General features: G+C 38.7%; 1 protein-coding gene across 1 annotated transcript in view; it reads left to right on the top strand.

Annotated features, from left to right (window-relative positions):
- Window positions 1–19211, top strand: part of CFAP54 (cilia and flagella associated protein 54) — a 243457-nt gene that overhangs the window by 173877 nt on the left and 50369 nt on the right. The window contains 10 exon segments of the mRNA XM_032493588.1: window positions 2027–2132; window positions 4100–4247; window positions 5061–5218; window positions 5389–5568; window positions 5673–5799; window positions 11492–11647; window positions 12944–13049; window positions 13937–14030; window positions 17119–17217; window positions 17753–17894. Of these exon segments, the coding sequence (XP_032349479.1) occupies window positions 2027–2132; window positions 4100–4247; window positions 5061–5218; window positions 5389–5568; window positions 5673–5799; window positions 11492–11647; window positions 12944–13049; window positions 13937–14030; window positions 17119–17217; window positions 17753–17894 (1316 nt within the window).

The following is a 19211-nucleotide window of genomic DNA, read 5'->3' as shown; positions in this document are numbered from 1 at the left end:
AGCATTTAACACAGCACCTGACAGGTGGTGAACACTCAGTAAATTTCCAGTTACCATTTTTTAAAAAAAGGATTGCAGAAAAAGAGAGAAAAATCTATTTTAAGACAACGTGTAGATACACACACAAAAAGAGGCTTTAAAATGTAATTAAGATTTGAGCATAGGTATCTATCTGGGAGCCTACAAACAGAGTCTGTACCTTCTTACAAGCATCCATCGACACCGAGGAAGCTGGCCAGAAACCTCACTACTCACCCAAAGTTGGTGGTGTACTGACCACAGTCCAGGGATGTAGGAGGCTTCAGGAACGTGTGAAGGGGAATTGATGGATCCAGTTTACATCTGGAAGAGAGATCGTTGTGGCCACTGTGGAGACCAGGACTGCAGGCACAAGAGCCACAGCAGGGAGGCTGGCCAGGAAATTTCCCACAGTTGTCCAGCCTGGAGATGATGATGGCTAGGATGAAGGCCTTAGCAGTGGAGGAGTTGAGAAGGCGGGGACCTGCTGACTAGCATCCATATTTTGAAGTTGAAGCTGACAGAACTTGTTGATGGATTGAACAGAAAGTTTGAGGCAGAAGGGGAGCAATGGTGATACTGGGCTCTCTATTTGGGATGGAGAACAGGGAAGAGGAGGAGCAGCTTTGGTGGAGCAGGCAAGAGGATCTGCTTTTAACCTGCTCCAGTTTCCTAAAGCTGCCATAACAAAGTGCAAATTGAGTGGCTTAAAATTCCACTCCAAATTCAGTGGCTTAAAACGACAGTATTGTCTCACAGTTCTGGAGGCTCAAAGTCCAAAAACTGAGGTGTTGGCAGGACCATCGTCTTTTTGACAGCTCCTGGGGGAGCCCTTCCTTGCTGCTTCCAGCTTCTGGAGTTTGCCAGCAATCCTTGGTGTCCTGCGTATGTGGATGCACTGCTCTGGTCGTGGGGCTGTTCTCTCCCTACGTGTCTTCACATCACCTTCCCTCTGTGTGTGTCTGTCCCTCTGTCCACGTCTCCCCTTTAGGGAGGGATACCAGTTATACTGGATTAGTGTCCACTCTAAATGACCTTATTTTGTCTTGCTTTCCTCTGTAAAGACTCTATTTGCAAATAAGGATACATGCTGAGGCACTGAGGGCTAGGGCTTCAACACAGTCCAACCCATAACACCTCTTAAATGTGATTGCCACTCACTATTCAAGTGGAGAATTAGATAAGTGGGTATATTGTCCACTTGACTTTCACCCAATCTTTTTGTGTTATAAAGTAGCCCTACAATAAGCATCTTCAGGTATACAGATTATTCTGTATTTTTAATTTTGTTTTGGAATAGATTTTCAAATGAAGAAGCCTCTTGATATTTATTAAAATATTTTGAAAGAAGTGTGACATCAATTATAAATATCATTCTACAGGGAAGAAGGATGTGATGGTTTAAAGTGAAGAAAAATTTACATACCAAGCAATAGGAAGTGAGGAGAATTCATATCTATCTCCTAGATTCTGTTTTCTTAAGTACATTTCCCTTCTGGCACTGCTAGATTCTGATTAAGCAACAGTTTTGCTTAAGAGTTTCCAAGTGTACAGAGTTAAGCAACACAGTTCTATAACATCAAAAAGCTGGAGAACCACATTCTGATGTATGTAAAATACATATGTGCTCATTTTATTAATGGTTTTTCAGTAAGTTTTATTTTAGATCTTAGAAACATTCATTCATTCACTCTCTTATTCACTCATTTTCATTTAAAAATATTTTTTAGCTTCTATTATGCCTCAGCCACTAGATGCTGGGTTTCAGCAGTGAATAAGATAAATGAGCAGAGACACACTATAGAGCAATTTACAGCCGATTAAATTGTGTGATAAGTGCTACCTTATGGTTAAGGGCAGGGTGCTAAAGGGGCATGTAGAAGAGGCTCCTAATGGTATGGGGGTGGATGGGAGTCTGGGGAGTTTTTGGAGGAGGAGACTTAGGAAATGACATGCAGATACCACAGGTGTAATACTACGATCATTTAAAATATATTCTCTGTTTTAGTGCTGCGATAGTATTTTCCACACTTAAACTTCTCCACGATTCAAAACTTTTTAAAACGAAGGTGGTAGAAGATGACACAGAGGATTCCGTCTCTCTAGGAACTTCCGTATGTATGAATTTAATGTTTATCCTTATCATATGTATCATAGAATGACTATTGGCATGCTAGGAAATTCTCTAATTATTTGAGTGAAACAGAGAAGTAAAGTAGGAAAAAAACATTGAATTCAGAGTAAAAAGATCTGTGTCTAAGCCCCATTGATGCTATTAAATGGTATACGTTGGGCAAGTTCCTTAAAATACTTTAAAAATTGTGTAAATTTGGGAACTGATGGAATAATAATAGTCACGAACGTCCCACTAGGTGTATCATTCTAGTAGTCTAGGTCTGATGTCACTACTAAATAAAGTTGTTTCACAGGCTTTGCTCTTCATTTCACCTTTAGATTTTATTACTCCTTTAGCGTTGCCAGTGTGACACCTGTGCTATTTCCTACTTTGGATTTCTCATAGTTAGATTCTTCTGCATTTAAGCTCCTAAATCTATTTGACAACTGATGTCACACATTCTTTGAAATTTCACTGGACTTTGAAAAGACCAAGTAATTTAATAATACAGGGGTATTTAGGATTAAAATACAAAGATTCATCACATAGAATCCTTGCTCATTATTTAAGTTTAATTATTAAGCTTAATCGCTAATATCTAGTGTTGTTAGAAAAAAGCAAAACTAATTGGCTCATTTCTTACTATATTAAAAGCAATATAAATACTAAAAAGCAGTCCTATTCTGAAAATTCACTTAGAGCAGTGGTTGTCAGTTGGGGGCAGTTTTGCCTCCCCGAGGACACGTGGCAATGGCTGGAGACATTTTGGTTGTCATAACCAGAGTGGGTGCTAATGGCATCCACTGAGTAGAGTCTGGGGATGTTGCTATAATGCACAGGACAGATTCCCACCACAGTAATGTCAATAGTGCCAAGGCTGAGAAACCCTGATTTAGATTAAGTGTGGTTTGGCTTTTCAGTAGTAACAGGAATGTAGGCAGAGATTAAGGTATGTTGATAGGCATTTTTTCTGTATTCCTAATCTAAATACTAGACTCCACAAGTACTTGGTGTATCCTTTCTAATCACCATCCTGCCTCGGGGCCTCTGTTCACTTTTCTGCACTTCTCGTGTCTGTCACATTCCAGCCCCCCTCCAAGTCCAGGTAGCCACTCCTTGACAGCAAGTGTTGATGATTAGTTAACACGATCAGCTGTCAGAGGTGGGTAGCAGGAAATTCCTAGAACAAATGGGGATTGTTCTCAATTCCTAAGTATCTAAGAGTGATTGCCCCCTGGGAACAGTTCCCTTGCCACCTTCCTCCCAGTAGCTCTGAACTTTGGCTACCCCTTAGTAAAGTGTAATAATGAGGATGGTAAATCAGTTATGGTATGTTTGGAATGTGAACAGCAATGTAACTGTGGGCTCTAAATTCAGAGAGACACAAGCTTGAATCCCAACCTCTGCCAAACTATGATGGAGTTTAAGCAAATAGTTAACCTTCCTAGGTCTCCCATCTGCCATCTGTAAAACAGAAACAATAGTAACCCCTTTTGGGCTTGTCAGGAGGATTGAGTGAGCTAATGTGTATAAAGCATGTAGCACAGTGCCTGGCATATAATAAACGCTCAATAAATATTAGCCAGTATTATTTATTATTTTGCAGCCTTTAAAATGATGTTTATACAATTTTTGAGGATATGGAAGCTGCTAATAATATAATTTGCAATGAAAAATTCAGGCAGCAAAACTATTCAACAGTGGGTGTATAGAGGAAAAGAAACGCTAGAGAGCAGTTTTACCAAAACGTTAATAGAAGATTGTGGGATTATGGGTGATTTTATTTGCTTGTTTGTTTTTTTGTGTATTTTTTTATGTTCTATAAAATGTTCGAGAATAATTTCTAAAATTAAAAATTTAATGCTATTAAATGATATCAGTGCTTCTCTTTTGTTACACTTAGCATTGATGTAGAACTTGGACATTTTTAAATGGAAAGATAACCATCATTTTACTACTGTTTAGGCCAATGAAAATAAAGATGATACTGAGTTTTTAGATCCTGTTTCCCTAAATTCTCGAGAATATTTCAACATTCACCTGTGGCTGAGGTGCCGCTTAGCGTTAGTGACGGCGTTTGTTGCACAGATCCGTGGCATTGGAATCATGAAAGGTACAAATAGCCTATCTGCTTAACATTGTCATAAAATTTGCTTTTATTTAGGTAGTGGAGGTTTTATTGAGATATGTTTTATTATTACGGTAATATTTTATAACTTTCTAGCTTAATCTGTTTCCGGAATAAAAAAATTCAGGTTATTAAATGAGAATAATCATTTTCAACAGTCCCTTGTATCACTGAAAATGGCATATATGTTGCTGATGTATGCAAAGCAGGCCAGAAGATTTCAAATTTTAATGCACAAGTCTTCTGGTCATCTAGGAAGGCCACATAGTACCAGGGTCCAGAGCAGATTCTAAAGCTACCCTCCTTGAGTTCTAATGCTCCATCCACCACTTCTTTGCTCTGTGATCTTGGCCAGTCTCTTAATCCTACTATGTCTTAGTTTCCTCCTTTGTAAAATGGAGATAATGGTACCTACTTCATAGAATTATTTCCAGAGTTAAGTGGGTTAAATTTATAAAGTTCTTAGATCACAGCCTGGAATATGTAAATGTTAATACTTAAAGTGATTAATAATTATCTATATGTAAACCTATCTATTCACCCATCTCCCAAATTAAATTATTTCATGTCATATCATTACTGCTTTTGCAGCATGTGAATACCCTAAAGGAGCCCCCCCCAAAAAATAGAACACATTTACTTTCAATATTTCATGTAGAGTGTGTTTGTTTTCTGTCTTTATATCTTCCTGTTCTTCTATGTTATACAATATTCCTGTGATGAACATTGAGTGTATTACACATATATAATTTCTTACTTTCTCAGTGCATTTTAAGTAACTGCGTTTGTTTATTTTAGAAAATGATATAACAGATTATGTGAGCCTCATCAATGAAGTGTGTGTGGAGGCAAAAAGTGTAGGTGACAGAGAACTACAGGCTGAATTCTTGATGCAAGCTGTAATCATTGGCCTGCAAGAAAAGCATTTAAAGGCAGACATCATAAAAAACCTTCAGGTAGGAAGGAAACCTCATTCACGTTGGTATTTACCAAAGGATTCCGTTTAGAACAAAAGGAGAGAATTTAAATTGCATTAGGTACTGAATGCATAACAATCAATATGGCTAGCTCTTGTTTCAGTGAATTGCAAATGGAACTATCAACCAGAATAATTTTATTTTACTAGGATATAATACATTTGCTTGAAGAACGTGAGTTTATTTCTCCTCGATCTCATTTAACTCTGGTGAGAAGCATGCTTTTGCTGGATGATTTAACAAAAGCTGAGAAATTCAAGGAAACTCCCTCTCTGAAAACAGAAAAATTGTATTTGTTGACTCAGTCTCACAACATTCTTATTGAACAGGTGAGAGTGCCTTTGTGTCCACAAGACTTGGAAACTTACTTTTCTGTCTTTTCTGTATTGCCTCCCACATTAGCTAATTACTCATCACAGTGTTTCTTTTACAGATGCTAACTTTTGGAGAAACAATTGAATTTCCTTCATCAAATACTGACTATGCAAGTCCCTTACTGCCTTTGAAAAATATCTATCTTCCTCATGTCATGTTATTGGCCAAAACAAAAATGAGAATTGGTAAGAACACTCAAACATGTATTACGTTCAAGTTCACTGGTGAAAAAGTTTAAGTAATTTTCAGGCAGACTATCATTTAAGTGCATTTACATGGGGCAATTTTTATGAATACCCAGATTCCATTTATTTAACAAATAGTTTTTGATCACATATCATGTGCCAGCCTCTCTGTGAGGTCCTGGGAAGCTACTGGAGATTAAAGCAGATGTAGTTTCTGCTCTTATCTTGGAGAAACAGAAATAAACAAGTAAACAAATCATATATAGGAATGCATATTACATCATTTATTATATTATAAATATTATATAAAATAAATAATATTTATAAAATTTAATACATATTTTTTTTAAATTAATGCAATAAATATTGTATAAAATAAAATGTGTATTTGATAACGAGACAGGAAATCATCAAGGATATAGAAAGCTTATAGATGATGATGAATTATGTATATGTATGTAATTATAAATTGTGATTAGTGTAGTAAAAGATCTTCTGATAAAGAATAACAAAGGAAGAAGTACCTGTTTAAGGAGAATAATTGAGAAAGTCCTCTCTGGGGAGATGGTATTTAATCCTAGACCTTAAATGTTATGCATATGCATATGCATAGTGGAGTTATGCATAGCAGGGGCAGAGGGAGCAGTGAGTTGTAGGCTCTGAGGTCAGGACAAGCTTGACATGTTCTGAATCTGCAAGGAGACCAGTATAGCCAGAGCCAAGTGGATTGGAGGCAGCCTAACGGGAAGAGGTGAAGAGGGCAGCTTCTGTTTCGAAAGACTACCCTGGCTGCTGGGTGAAGAATAGATTGGAGGATAGACTGGAGCCAGCCAAGAGGTTGACCTGACTGGAGCAGGTAGACCAGTAAGCTGGAGGCATACACCTCCTTGGGAACCAAGGAGGAGCGAGCTAGAGAGAGTTGCTGCCTTTCTCAGGAGCTCACAGATGTTTCAAGCTCTCTCTAGGGTACTGTCTCTGATCTTTGACCCAAGGCTGCCTGCCTCTAGCTGCTAGGCTCTTGTCCAGCTCAGAGGGCAGAAAATCTTGTAACAGCTCTTTCTGTTCTAATCTATATTAATCATACCTTTTTATTGTATGTATTTAAAAAAATTTTATTACTTTTTGGTGGGGAGGTAATTAAGTTAGTTTAGTTTAGTTAGTTTATTTATTTATTTAATGAAGTTACTGGTGATTGAACCCAGGACCTTGTGCATGCTAAGCACATGCTCTACCACTGAGGTATACTCGCCCTGACTACTGTATGTATTTTTGATGCTTTGACATCTGGGGCCTTACTTACTGAGGAGGAACTGCCCTTCTCAGAGTTAGCCCAATTCCTAGAGACTAGCAAACCACTCTCCTGTGAATGTGCCTTTCATATGCAAACCAACTATTTGAGAACCCACACCATGAACCTTTATTGAGTTCTTTTATTGTCCTTTATTGGTCTCTTACCCTCTGGGCCACTATTCCCCTGCCGTAATCACCCCAGGGACAGCTATCAGACTGCTAGCAGAGCCCACTGAAATTATCCAAACTAGCCAATCCTAAACCTTAGTCTGCTTACCCCAACAACCCACTCCTTCCCACAAAAAAATACAATAAAGCCTCTTGCCCACGTTTTTTCCTTCCTCCTCCTACTTCCTGACTGACCCTGGTGCTTCCTCATGTGGCCGTACAGGATGTGGGGTGCCCTCTCCCCTTGGGAACTGTGAATCACATACTATCTTTTCAGTGGCAGTCATCCCCCGACCCGTTGACCTCATCATACCTGAATAATAATAACACCTACATTTTAAAATATTACCCCTTACCCGCTGGGACCCGTTTGCCCCCTGTACCAGCAGCTGCTCAGCTCAGAAGAGAGGCTAATGATTGGACTAGAGTAGGGACGGGAACGCAGCAGAAGTGTTCTCAGAACATCACCTGTCCAGAACCTTTCCTTTGTTCCCTTTCTGCTCCTCCCCCTCATGACTGTTATTGATCATTATCATTACATCATCATCATCAAATACGAATTTTATCACCATAGGTGAATCACTTCACCTCTCTATTGATGAGTTTCCACATTTACGAAATTACGCTGGCCTGGCTGACCTCTAGAATTCCAGCTCATAGATCCCACAAGAGCTCTTTTTCTGCATTTTTAGTCCCCAATTTGTTACATTATCAGTGTGATGCAGGAAAACAGATGTGGGGCATGAGAAGGGCTGTGTCCCAGGCTTTGGTTGAGCCCCTGGGACGTGCCCTGCCAAGCATGGGTCCTTGGCTTCGCGCAGGAAAGAATTCAAGAGTGAGCCACAGTTGAGTAAAGGTAGATTTTTTCAGAGAGATGCATTGAAAGGCAAGAGAAAAGCCACGAGGTGTGGGGGTTGGGTGCTCAGATTAAAAGTAGGTATACACTCCGTAGACAGAGTGCGGGCTGTCTCCGAAGAGGGGAAGAGAGAGAGAGAGGGGCGGCCGTGAGGTGCCATGTTTCTAGTTTTTATGGGCTTGGTGGCCTCATATGCTAATAAGTGGAAGGACCAGTCTAAGGGGAAGGGGCTGGGATTCCCAGGAAGTTGGCCATTTCCTACTCTTTGACCTTTTGTGGCTAGCCTTGGGACTGCCATGGTGCCTGTGGGCGTGTTATTCACCATGTTAATATTACAGTGGGCATATAATGAAGCTCAAGACCGACTAGAAGTTAAATCTCTCATCATCCTGAGCTTCAAGGCTACCGGGGGTTGAATCTTTCACCATTTTGATGTTAATTGCTGTGGCATTCTTTGAACGGCTGTGCCCTGCGCCCTTCCATCCAGTCTCTAGTGTATGTGATATCTACAAAAGCTTAAAGTACAGACTGTGTTAAATTGTACAGATTGTGTTAAATCAAATGTGTTCTCTGCTTCCCTGCCGTACTAATCTTGAAGATGTGTCACCGCTCAGTGGCAATGCTGCTGCTGTTTTTTAGGCTCACTTGAAGCAGAACAGCTTGCTTTCTGTTACATTATATTAAATACTGACTTAAAGAACAAAACTAAAAGCAGCTTTCCTGTCAAAACAATGTCAGTTTCACAACTTCTTTTTCACAGAGTTGATGTTTATTGCAAAAAGGAGCACTTCAATATTGTGAAGCATAAAATCATCTGATTTGATGCTTTCTCGACAGTTTTCCTTTATAGCAATAGTATAGATTGCATCACAAGAATAGAGCCACTTGAAGATTTTTTTCTTTTCTTTGTGAAAGCCTCTAACAGAAGAAGACATGTTGAGACTATTTTTATAAAACAAAAAAATAAGCATCATGGTTATTTAAGAGTATTTTTCCCCTTAATGACTGAATCTTGAGCTTCCTTATTAGATGAAAAAGGAGATTACTAATTGTATAATAGGAGCGAAGAAAGCTGCAAGAGTGATGCTGAGGAGTGGGAACATAATAAGGAGGCAGACTTCATTTCTGCCTTCAAAGGGCCTATTTCTCAGGGAGAAAGAGAGAGACAAAAGTCAATAATTTCTGTAACAATTCTTTTTCTAATTTTACCAAATATCTAGAAGACAATTTAAGTACTATTATTATCACCTGTTAGTACTATATTGTATATTACTACATTGCATACAGTCTATATATGCAGTACACATTGTACATGTGCATTAGTGCCTCAGTGACATGAAGATACTGGATGCTTTCGTCTTCTATGAATAAACAGCTGCAGTATAACTTGAAACAATAAGCAAGATGTATAAAAATGAGAGATGCACTGGAAAGTGAGGTGGTATTGGGCAAATGGTATTAGCATATCCTTCTCGCCTGCCTTCTTAATTGCAGTTGGTAATTGTTGAGGTTTAAGAACATGCACTCTGGAGAAAGTATTCCAGTGCAGTTCGCTCAAGAAAGTCATTTAACTTCTCTGTGGTTCAGTTTCCTTTTCCATGAAAGGTGAATCAGAAAAGTACTAATCTACACTGGCTTGTAGGGTGAAGGGGGTGGAATGTGTAACATGTTAAGCAGGGCATCTAGTTTGTTCTGAGAGCTTTGCGGATGTCAGCTATTCTCACTCTTCCGTGCCTGGTCTCCATACTCTCCCAGGAGCCCCCGGAATCAAGGCTTGGGTTTCTTCATCTCCATTTCCTCAGCAGTTCACAGTAAGGGCTCTGTAACTTCTCCCTGGATAAGAGATACAGAGAGAGAGGGAGAAATATACTTTCCCCACCATCCTCCCACTCATACAGCACATTCCTGAACTGAACGTTTAACAAAAAGTCCTAGGTTTCTTGAAAACTCTCTGTAGGGCATGGCATCTTGGATTAAGGGACCTCAGATATTTTCTAGTTCTGCTGCCTTAAGGCCTGGAGGCATGGAGGGACTTGTTCAAAGCCTCAGATGACATGGTAGCACCAATGACTGGCCTGCACCCAGCACATCAGCTGGACCCCAGCAGCTGTGTCATTCTGTGATCCGACACTGCCTTTCTGTTTACACTCCTCTGTTGTGTGTGTTAAGCTATCCTATCAATGCAGTCTTTCCTCCAGTTGTCTTCTGCTCTTTATCCCCACATTTTTCTTCTTTGAAATTACCAAAGAAAAGGGATCATTGGCTGCTGGCTTTGACAGCCACGTTCCCTGGGCAGGCCTCCCTGACCTTTCCTGAGTCTGGGCCAGGGCTCTTGTAACCTGCTACCACAGAGCCCTGTGCTTTCGAGGCCACACAGTTAACCACACAGTATCTTGATTACCTGTCTGGCCATTCTCATTCCCCATTAAACGCTAAGCTCCAGGATCTCTCTCTTACTGGGTTACTGCAGGGTTGTGGTTTAGGGTTTAGGTTGTGGTTTAGGGCCCTGGAGCCAGACTGCCCAGATTCAGATCACAGCTCTGCTACTTACTAGTCATGTGACTTTGGGCAAGTTACTTAAACCTCACGGTGCCACTACTTTTTCCTCGGTAGAATGAGTATCGTAATGGTATCTACTCAGAGTTGGGAGGATTACATGAGATAGTGCTTAAGTATTTGGGATGGTACCTGGCGTGTAGGAAATAATAAACTGTAGCTCTTATTTTTCACTTTTCTCATTTTTTTAATCCAGTGCCTAAGCACTCAGGAAATATTTGTTGAATAAATGTCTTCCTGTCTGTCTTAAGAACAGAGATTAAGTCTAATGCCTCTTCAACAAAACAACAATCATTCGTTATGTTAAGTAGTGATGGGATCACACGAGAGGTGCAGCATGTGGCCTTCTGTCCGTAATGGGTTTGCCAACTAGACGGGATGACAAAATATGCGATGCAAGCTATCACTGTAGAGCAGAATGGAAATAAAATGACTGCCTATTAATATATGCAAATTTTATTGGGAACAACATGAAACTTCCAGATGTTTCCATACTAACAGCCTCATCTTAGGAACATACAAGTTGTTTTATAGAGCATTATGAAATTTTAGAACTGAAAGAGACTTGAGAGATTATCCCTCCATTTTAAAAATGAGACAATGTTGAAATTTATCAAAGACAAAGTTTCAAAGGACTGTCGTTTATGATTCATTGAGATATTTGGGTATTGAGTTTCTTTAAAACATTTCTTTGATGCTGAAAACCAAAGACCCCAGAGTGCATACTTGTACGTACCATGAGAGAAGTCTGGCAACTTGGAGGCTTGTTATGAACACTGTGTATCTTACTGCTCCCTCCTCATCCAGCTGTCTTTCTTTTAGGACATACAGTGGCCAAACAAGTTTATTATACCAGTAAAAAGAAGGATCCCTCAAAGTGGTTACCTGCCCTTCATCTTTTTGAAATAGCTTTGAAGCTCTCTAAGACATCAGGAACAGAAGAACATGAGGTGGAAGCTGAAATCTTTTTTCAGAAAGGTAACGATGTATTTGGGGTCAGAGCTATGACAAAGTTAGTGGAATATTTTTTTCCTATTATCCATAGTATTCTTAAAAATCTGGTCCCTGATTTTAAAAATACTGATTTTATAAAGGGCTTGGTGGTGACTAACATCTTGTTATCTCTGCCAAACTCAGTTTTGGATGAAGAGAACACTGCTTATTTTAAGTGTATATTTAGAAAGAAAAATCTACTCCATTTTAATTTCTTTTATAATTACAATTGACTTTGGTTACACAGTTTCATGTTTGACTCAAAAATCTCAGCGTCAGCCATTTAGCTATAGTAATATTACTTAAAGAATGCTTGGAAGACAGTTTGTTAAAGCGCAATTTCATTACTTTGCTAAGCATTTTAGCTAATTTCTATAAAAGATACATACCCCTTTAAAATAAATAGCTATAGCATACCTATATTTATTACTTATATATAACACCTATTTGCATAGTACATTCATATCATTTTATTGTGGCCATTTTAGCCACAAGAAAAATTATGATGATGACTGCTATCATTTATTGAGCACCTACTGGATACTAGGCACCATAGTTGGTGTTTTACATCACATATGGCCAAGTCTTACAATAGCACTACAAGGTAGGCATGACCAACCCTGGGTGACAGATGAGGTGCATTCTGAGTAAGTACCTTTCCGTAAGTCAGCAGCTACTAAATGGCCAGACGTGCACTTAACATCGGGTGGCTCTGTGCCGTGTCCACATGCTGCGTGGAAACTGATTCATTTTTATAGTGTTTGTAAGATTTCCCCTTCCTGCTACAGAAGTGCCATATCAGCACCTGCAATTGAAGGTTGCATCTCTCCAGGAGGGGTGGGAGCTGGGTGAGAACTAGAGCCTTTGCATCATCCATGCTGGTTTTCAAGTGTTTGCTGGCTCCTTTTAGGATTTGTTTTTAGCAAAGATGTTTCCCATGATATCTGAAATAGTAGACAGAGGAAAGAATAACATGGATGTAGAAAAAGGGGATGCACTGCAGGTGGAAGGGGAAGCACAAAGGAAAGAAAAGGAGAGGAAAGTAAGATTATAAGAACAATTGTGTCTGGAAAGTGAAAAGAGGCAGACGGAGCCTTGATACTCCTGGGGAGGGGAACAACAGCTCTTTCCCTGCTGGCTTACCTTCCAGCAAGAGACGGTGGACAAAAAAGGATAGCACATCCAGTTTTCTGAATTTCCAGCATACAATATTTGTTCTGAAATTATGAATGATAGGAAAAGGGAAAAAACCCATCTTTGCACATCTTTTTCTACTTTCAGGAAAAATAGAAATTCAAATATTGATGGACAAGAAATCTCCAACTTTGCAACTTGAGAGTTTATTCGAAGCTATACAACTAAGCTTGAGACATGATCAAAACTCAGGGTAAAAAGAAAAAGATCTTTCCATTATTGTAACAATGTATATTTTAGGTTGAGCCCCCAGTTCTGGTAAGTACATTGAACATTCAAGAATGGAGTGATGGAGAGATCCTCTTCCCATGGCAGGGCTAATTCCCTGGGGTCTGTTGCTCTTGGCTCTGACCCAAGGCCTCAGTGACTGTGATGGTTAATGATGGCTGTTTACATGGTGACACACTGGACTGTAAATTGCTTCCAGTCTGTACTCATATCAATCTCCTGTCAGTCCCAGAATTACAGGGTCTCCATTGGAGGTGAAATTGTATCTAGAAGGGATTCGTGTGGATATTCACTCTGGTTGCAGTACCAAAGCTGGATGACTTAATTCTGTTATAAAAATCACCTTAAGATGGAGAATAAGCCGCCATTATTACAACTGCACTGATCTCAATGGCCCCAACTGACAGATTTGAGACTGAATACACAAACCGAACCCATACCAATCATAGCTTTCAGTGTAACTCTCTGGGTCTCTTTCGAATTGAGTTAGTGTAGGAGGGTAGAAGCAGAGGCCTGGTTTTCAAGGCAGGTTCATCCAGGCCTGACTCATGTCTTGAGCGCCTTGTGTGCTGGAATATTCCAGAATGGTCTTGATGCTGGGCTTCACCACAGTCATGGCGTGGAGAGTTGCCAGCACAGGACAAGGTAGAACACTCAGCTCTCTTCAAGAGCTTTCAGTTTCAGTGGGGAGAAAGATGCCAGTGTCTAAGCCAAAAGTGCCATGAAAAGAGGGTAAGTTTGGAACAGGTGCTGGTTTTGCCTGTTTTTACCTTTCATTCAGAAATTGTTGGCACGTGATGCAAAATGCCGATGAGGCATAAGACTAACAAGAACAATGCTATATCATTTTAGGTTGATAAGAGACTCCTACCTGGAAATAGCCCTGTTATTTTTACACATAAGTAAGTCAAGGAGCAAACTTTCAGGATCACCATTAACACTTAAGGTAATAAACGATTTTATCAGAAATTTAAAGGTAATTGCCTTTGAGCTTGCTGTTTTGCTAACCCTGTGCTATGGAAATAATGAGACTGATTTTTCTTTGTGACTTGGGGGAATTAATTCATTACCTTATGTTCACACTCATATTTAGACACCTCTTCGGATATTTTTTATGTAAGGCTCTGGAAATAGATTGCATGTGGACATTTTTGCCTATTAAAATGTTATCCATGAAATGTAGGTGTATGTAAATAGCCTAAGTCATTAGTATAGATCAGGAGATTGCAGGAAATGACATTCCGATTAAGCAGATGGACAAGTAACGTTTTCATCACTGATGTGGCCTACAAACATGTACTGTGACCTGGGCAGCCTTCTAAAATGTGATAAAGCCAGCAGGCTCCAGGACAAACTCAGTGCTTGCACTCATGGCACTCACTTTTCAGTGGGTTGGTGGAATTGTGAACGACTGTGGTGGGATGAGGTGATGGTTCAAGGTGGGATTTGATGGATGGGGAGGAAGCCTGGCAGAGAGTGGCAGAGCCATGCACTCTCTCTAGCACTGCTTCCAGGGATCCTGTGAAAGTGCAGATTCTGATTCAGTGAGTAGGGGACGAGGTCTGAGGCTGGGTGTTTCTAAGGAGCTGCTAGGTCATGCTGACACTGCCAGTCTGTGGGCCACGCTGGAGTACCAAGGATCTAGACAGAGGGAAGGCCACTGGGAAGGAAGATGGGTGGGTTGGAGGTAGATGAACCCAGTAAATTTTAGTTTTAACTTTTAGTAAAAACTTTGTTGTTTTTTTTTTATTTTTTAATAAAAATATTTATTTTTAACTTACAATTTTTGTCTTATTCTTTAAATTCAGTAGACTTTCAATATTTTATCCTAATTAAATAATCCTTTGACCTACCAGAAAATCTTTTCAGAAAATTTTAGTGTCAAATTTCTAATTTTTGAGGCAGCATAAATGTGACAAAACTGTTAGGCAGATAGTCAGTTGAACTCATATGGTTGTTGCCCTAAGTGGACAGAAATGGATAGCAGCTGTTTTTTTTGTTTGTTTGTTTTGTTTTTTTTTTTCATCAAAATGATTACACAGGAAACTTACTTTTATGGTATGATAAACATCTTTATTTCCAGTAGGAGGAAACAAAAATCTTTGTTTCCATAGCAAATAGCAATGCAAATTAATAAGATGCTAGGATAATAATATATCATGTTTTGGGCCTTCTCTAGGAAGGTTTTGTAATTAAGAGCTTGAACAAATAAGATTTAAATGAAAAGGAATAGTATAATTCCATACAATATGATCATTATTTTCTGTATGTCTTGACATAGTATAAATATTTTAGCAAGTCATATAATTATTAGGAACACAGAAAACAGCCAAAACAAGCAAAAATTCATCTGGATGTATTCAGACCATTGAAATGCAGCACTTTAGATACATCCTAATAAAGGCAGTGCTTTTATAAGCCCTTACAAGAAAAGCACTATTATTTCACTTTTATGGAGAGTTCATAGCAGAGTGACTGTAGCACTGGTTTGGGTTGGAATCCTAGCTTCTTGACATACTAGCAATGTGATTGGCCCCTTTCTAACCGTAGTTTCCTCATCTGTAATGATACTTACCCCTTTGAGTAGCTTGGAGAATTAAACAAGATAAAGGATTTGGCACATAGTAAGTACTCAAAAAAAGGGGGTAGGGGGACTGTCCTCTATCATGTAACTTTGACTAAACTTCTACATTCTTTGTAAAGTACTTTGTACATAGGAGGAATTCAATAATTATTTATTAGTTGAATTGATTATTTCTTGAAATTCATTCATTTATTCACTCATCAACCAAGCATTTACTGAGTGCTTAACGTAGCCAAGCCTGTTACTCGCTCTCCCTAAGGAGCACAGAGGAGCAAGGGAGAGAAATAATTGTATCATGGTGTGCTAAGGACTGTATCAAGCCATGTCAAGGCAGGGGAGTAGATCAAAGTAGGAGCTACTTCTGCTTTGGGGGAGTGCTAGAGAAAGCTTCACAGATGAGATGAATTTTGGAGGATGAGTAGAAGTTTTCCAAGTAATTAGGTAAGAGAAAAATGGTCTGTAGAGAGAGATTATCAAGCACATGTTTAAAAACTAGACTTATTGAGGTATAAATTACATTCATGAAATTAACCTATTTGAAGAGTACAGTTCACAGATGTTTAGTAACTTTACAGAGTTGTGCGGTTATCATCACCATCCATTTTTAGGACATTTCCATTATCCCCTGAAAGATCCCTAGGGCCCATTTGCTGTCATTCCCATTTCCACCCCTAATCCCAGGCAACCGCTAATCTGTTTTCTGTCTCTACAAATTTGCCTTTTCTAGATATTTCATATAAATGGATTCATATAGTAGGTAGTCTTTTGTTCCTATATCTTTTACTTAGCATTATGTTCTTGAGGCTCACCCATGTTGTAACATGTAACAGTAGTTTGTTCCTTTTTACTGCTGAATAGTATTCCCTTATATGGTTATGCCACATTTTCTTTATCCATTCAACAGTTGATGAACATATGAACTTTTTGGCTATTAACTTTGTAGTTAGAAAGCTGATAGCAAATATCTATTAAAAACCTTTAATATTCTTGTTTCTGATGTCTTTACATACAATATAGTCAGTTTATAGATCCTCTTTTAAAATGGTAAATAACCTTTACTTAAAATGCCATTTGTCTTTATTGTTATTCAAATAATGCAAGCTCATATAGAAAATTACAAAAAATGATAAAAAATAATTTAATTACCCTTAAAATCTGGGATAACTACCACTGTTCATTTTCTCTGCTTGTGTAAACAGGAAATATATGTGTGTACTTATCTTTTTAAAACCGGGGTCACACTTTGCATGCTATTTTATAACCTACACTTTTCTTTCCCTGATATAGTTTGAATGTCTTTTCGTGTCAACAGATGCATATACATTATTATACTTAATGGCTACATAGTGTTCGACTAAAATCTCATCTTCAGAAGATGAGAAAATCTATCATGAAATTTTATGATATCTTTATCTACCTTTATCATAAAACATTTGCCGTTATTTTTTAGAATTTTCCCAGAAGGCAGAGTTCTATTAAAGAACCAATGGAAAATAAATTTGAAATGTATAGTTTATTGGCCTGGATTGCAATAAGAGCTGCTACACAGGTTGGTGTGATCTTTATTTAATTCTTCTTTTTACTGTCACATCTGTATTCTCTGCCTCCAGCTGTTAAGGCAACACAATGTATCTATACAAGAGAAAGGAAAATTGCACGTTCTTTGGGATTTGTGCCAATGATATTTTTTCAGGAAGATTAGAAGTGCTCTTTATATGTGTAGTGGTTTTTCATTTCTATTAGCCAGACTTGGTTTTGTTTGTTTCAACTTTTCTTTAATGAAAATACTGGCAGATACACATGTGCACGTATTTGACATTTTGGCACATATCTGTTATAAGCAGGTGAGTAGCCTGTTTAAAGTGACTTATTTGTTAATTAAATTGTCAACAGTCATGATTTGTTTGACTGTGGTACATAGTACACATTGGGAATTGCATATTGTTTTTCAGGTTGTCTTTATTTTTTTCCCAGTGTGTACTGAATATTGTTTTATGAATTCCATTTTTCACATTATTTACCCAATAGATGATCTATGAATTAGAAGCTTGCATTTATGAATTGTAATTATGCGTTAATTTTAGGTCAGCGAGGCTGTGCTGGCAATTAACCTACTCATCGGAAAGAAGAATGCTAGAACTGATAAAGTTAGCCAAGGGACATTACCACATATCCCAGAATTTGCCACCGTGGATCTTTTGTCTTCATACACAGATTATTTGCTTGGTATGTATGTAACGTGTAATCAAGTGTCAAAGGTTTAATTGTAGTGATTTGTTGGATTTTAACATAAAAAGGACAGTGGTTTGGGGAACCTCTGGGAATGGATAGGGGTCTTAGGGTGTAGCTGCTGAAACAGACCTAAGCTCACTGTACATACATACATGTTACTCCATCTGCTGCTGTGTTTCAGATGCAGGGCTCTGTGAAAATATGGTATTTCCTGATGTCTGTTTATTTTCCAGTTCACACATTTTTAAATGTGACCTTTGGGGATTATTTATTTGAGGGAAATTCTCTGATCCTCTAAAATGTGTACTCACTCTTAAACTCTCATATAGCTCCCTGTTCTTTTTCTTAATTCTTTTATATTTGTGTATGTGTATGAATGTGTGTATATGTATGTGTGTGTGTGTGTGTGTGTGTGTGTATGCATGTTTGAGCACTTTCTCTCATTAAACTACCATCAGATTCCTTAGGGCAGGGACTTCATTTGATTTGCTGCTTGGTCTATAGAAAATCACACATTGCTTGCACATATCAGGCATTTGATATTAATATTTGTTGAATGAATGAATGAGAGGTTAGCAGAATTTTAACTTGACATTACTACTATGTTTTTTTCTTATTCATGTATCCTTTGTTGGTTAATAAACTGTAATATAAACCTCTAAGTCAGATCATAAATATTGAATATTTTTGTGTTGCCCATTCATTCTTTAATTTGAAAATTATTTATTGAGTGCTTCTTGTGTGCTAATTGCTTGGATAGGTTCTAAGAAGTCAGGTACTAGAGTCATACTTTCAGAAGGATATTTTAGTAACAACAGTACCTAATTTTGTTTGGCACTGGGTGAACTTTGAGCCAAAGGGGATGAAGAGTGTTAATTTTAATCTGATGAGGGTGGGGGTGGTCTTCCTAAAACCTCTGAAATCACATCTACACACAGTAGCTTACTCTGCTGAAGTGTCGAGTCAGCCTTACTGACTGAAGAGTTAGTGTCTGAACTCATCCCCTTCCTTGGCTCTTTCCCTCTGCCCTGAAGAACAGGTGGCCCAGACTGTTCTCCAACCTAAAAATGGCTTGCCCCGAAGTTAAACTACTAGATGGATTTTTATACCAAGGTGTTTTGTTTTTTTAAATTTTTATTGCCTTTATGCCTGGTGGAATTTTGTCTCATCAGATTTGCGAACCATGGCCTGGACTTCAAACTAGGCGGATGGTCTTCCTTAGAGTCCCCGTAGATAGGCTCTCTGGGGACAGAGCAGGGCAGTCTGGCAGTAGGGACTGGTCACTGCTTCTTTCTCTTGACACTTCTTGGC

The sequence above is a fragment of the Camelus ferus genome, chromosome 12 (assembly GCF_009834535.1).
Source record: "Camelus ferus isolate YT-003-E chromosome 12, BCGSAC_Cfer_1.0, whole genome shotgun sequence".
In the NCBI taxonomy this organism is placed as follows: Eukaryota; Metazoa; Chordata; class Mammalia; order Artiodactyla; family Camelidae; genus Camelus; species Camelus ferus.
The sequence above is the reverse complement of the archived record's forward strand: the minus strand, read 5'-3'. Positions and strand labels throughout refer to the sequence as shown.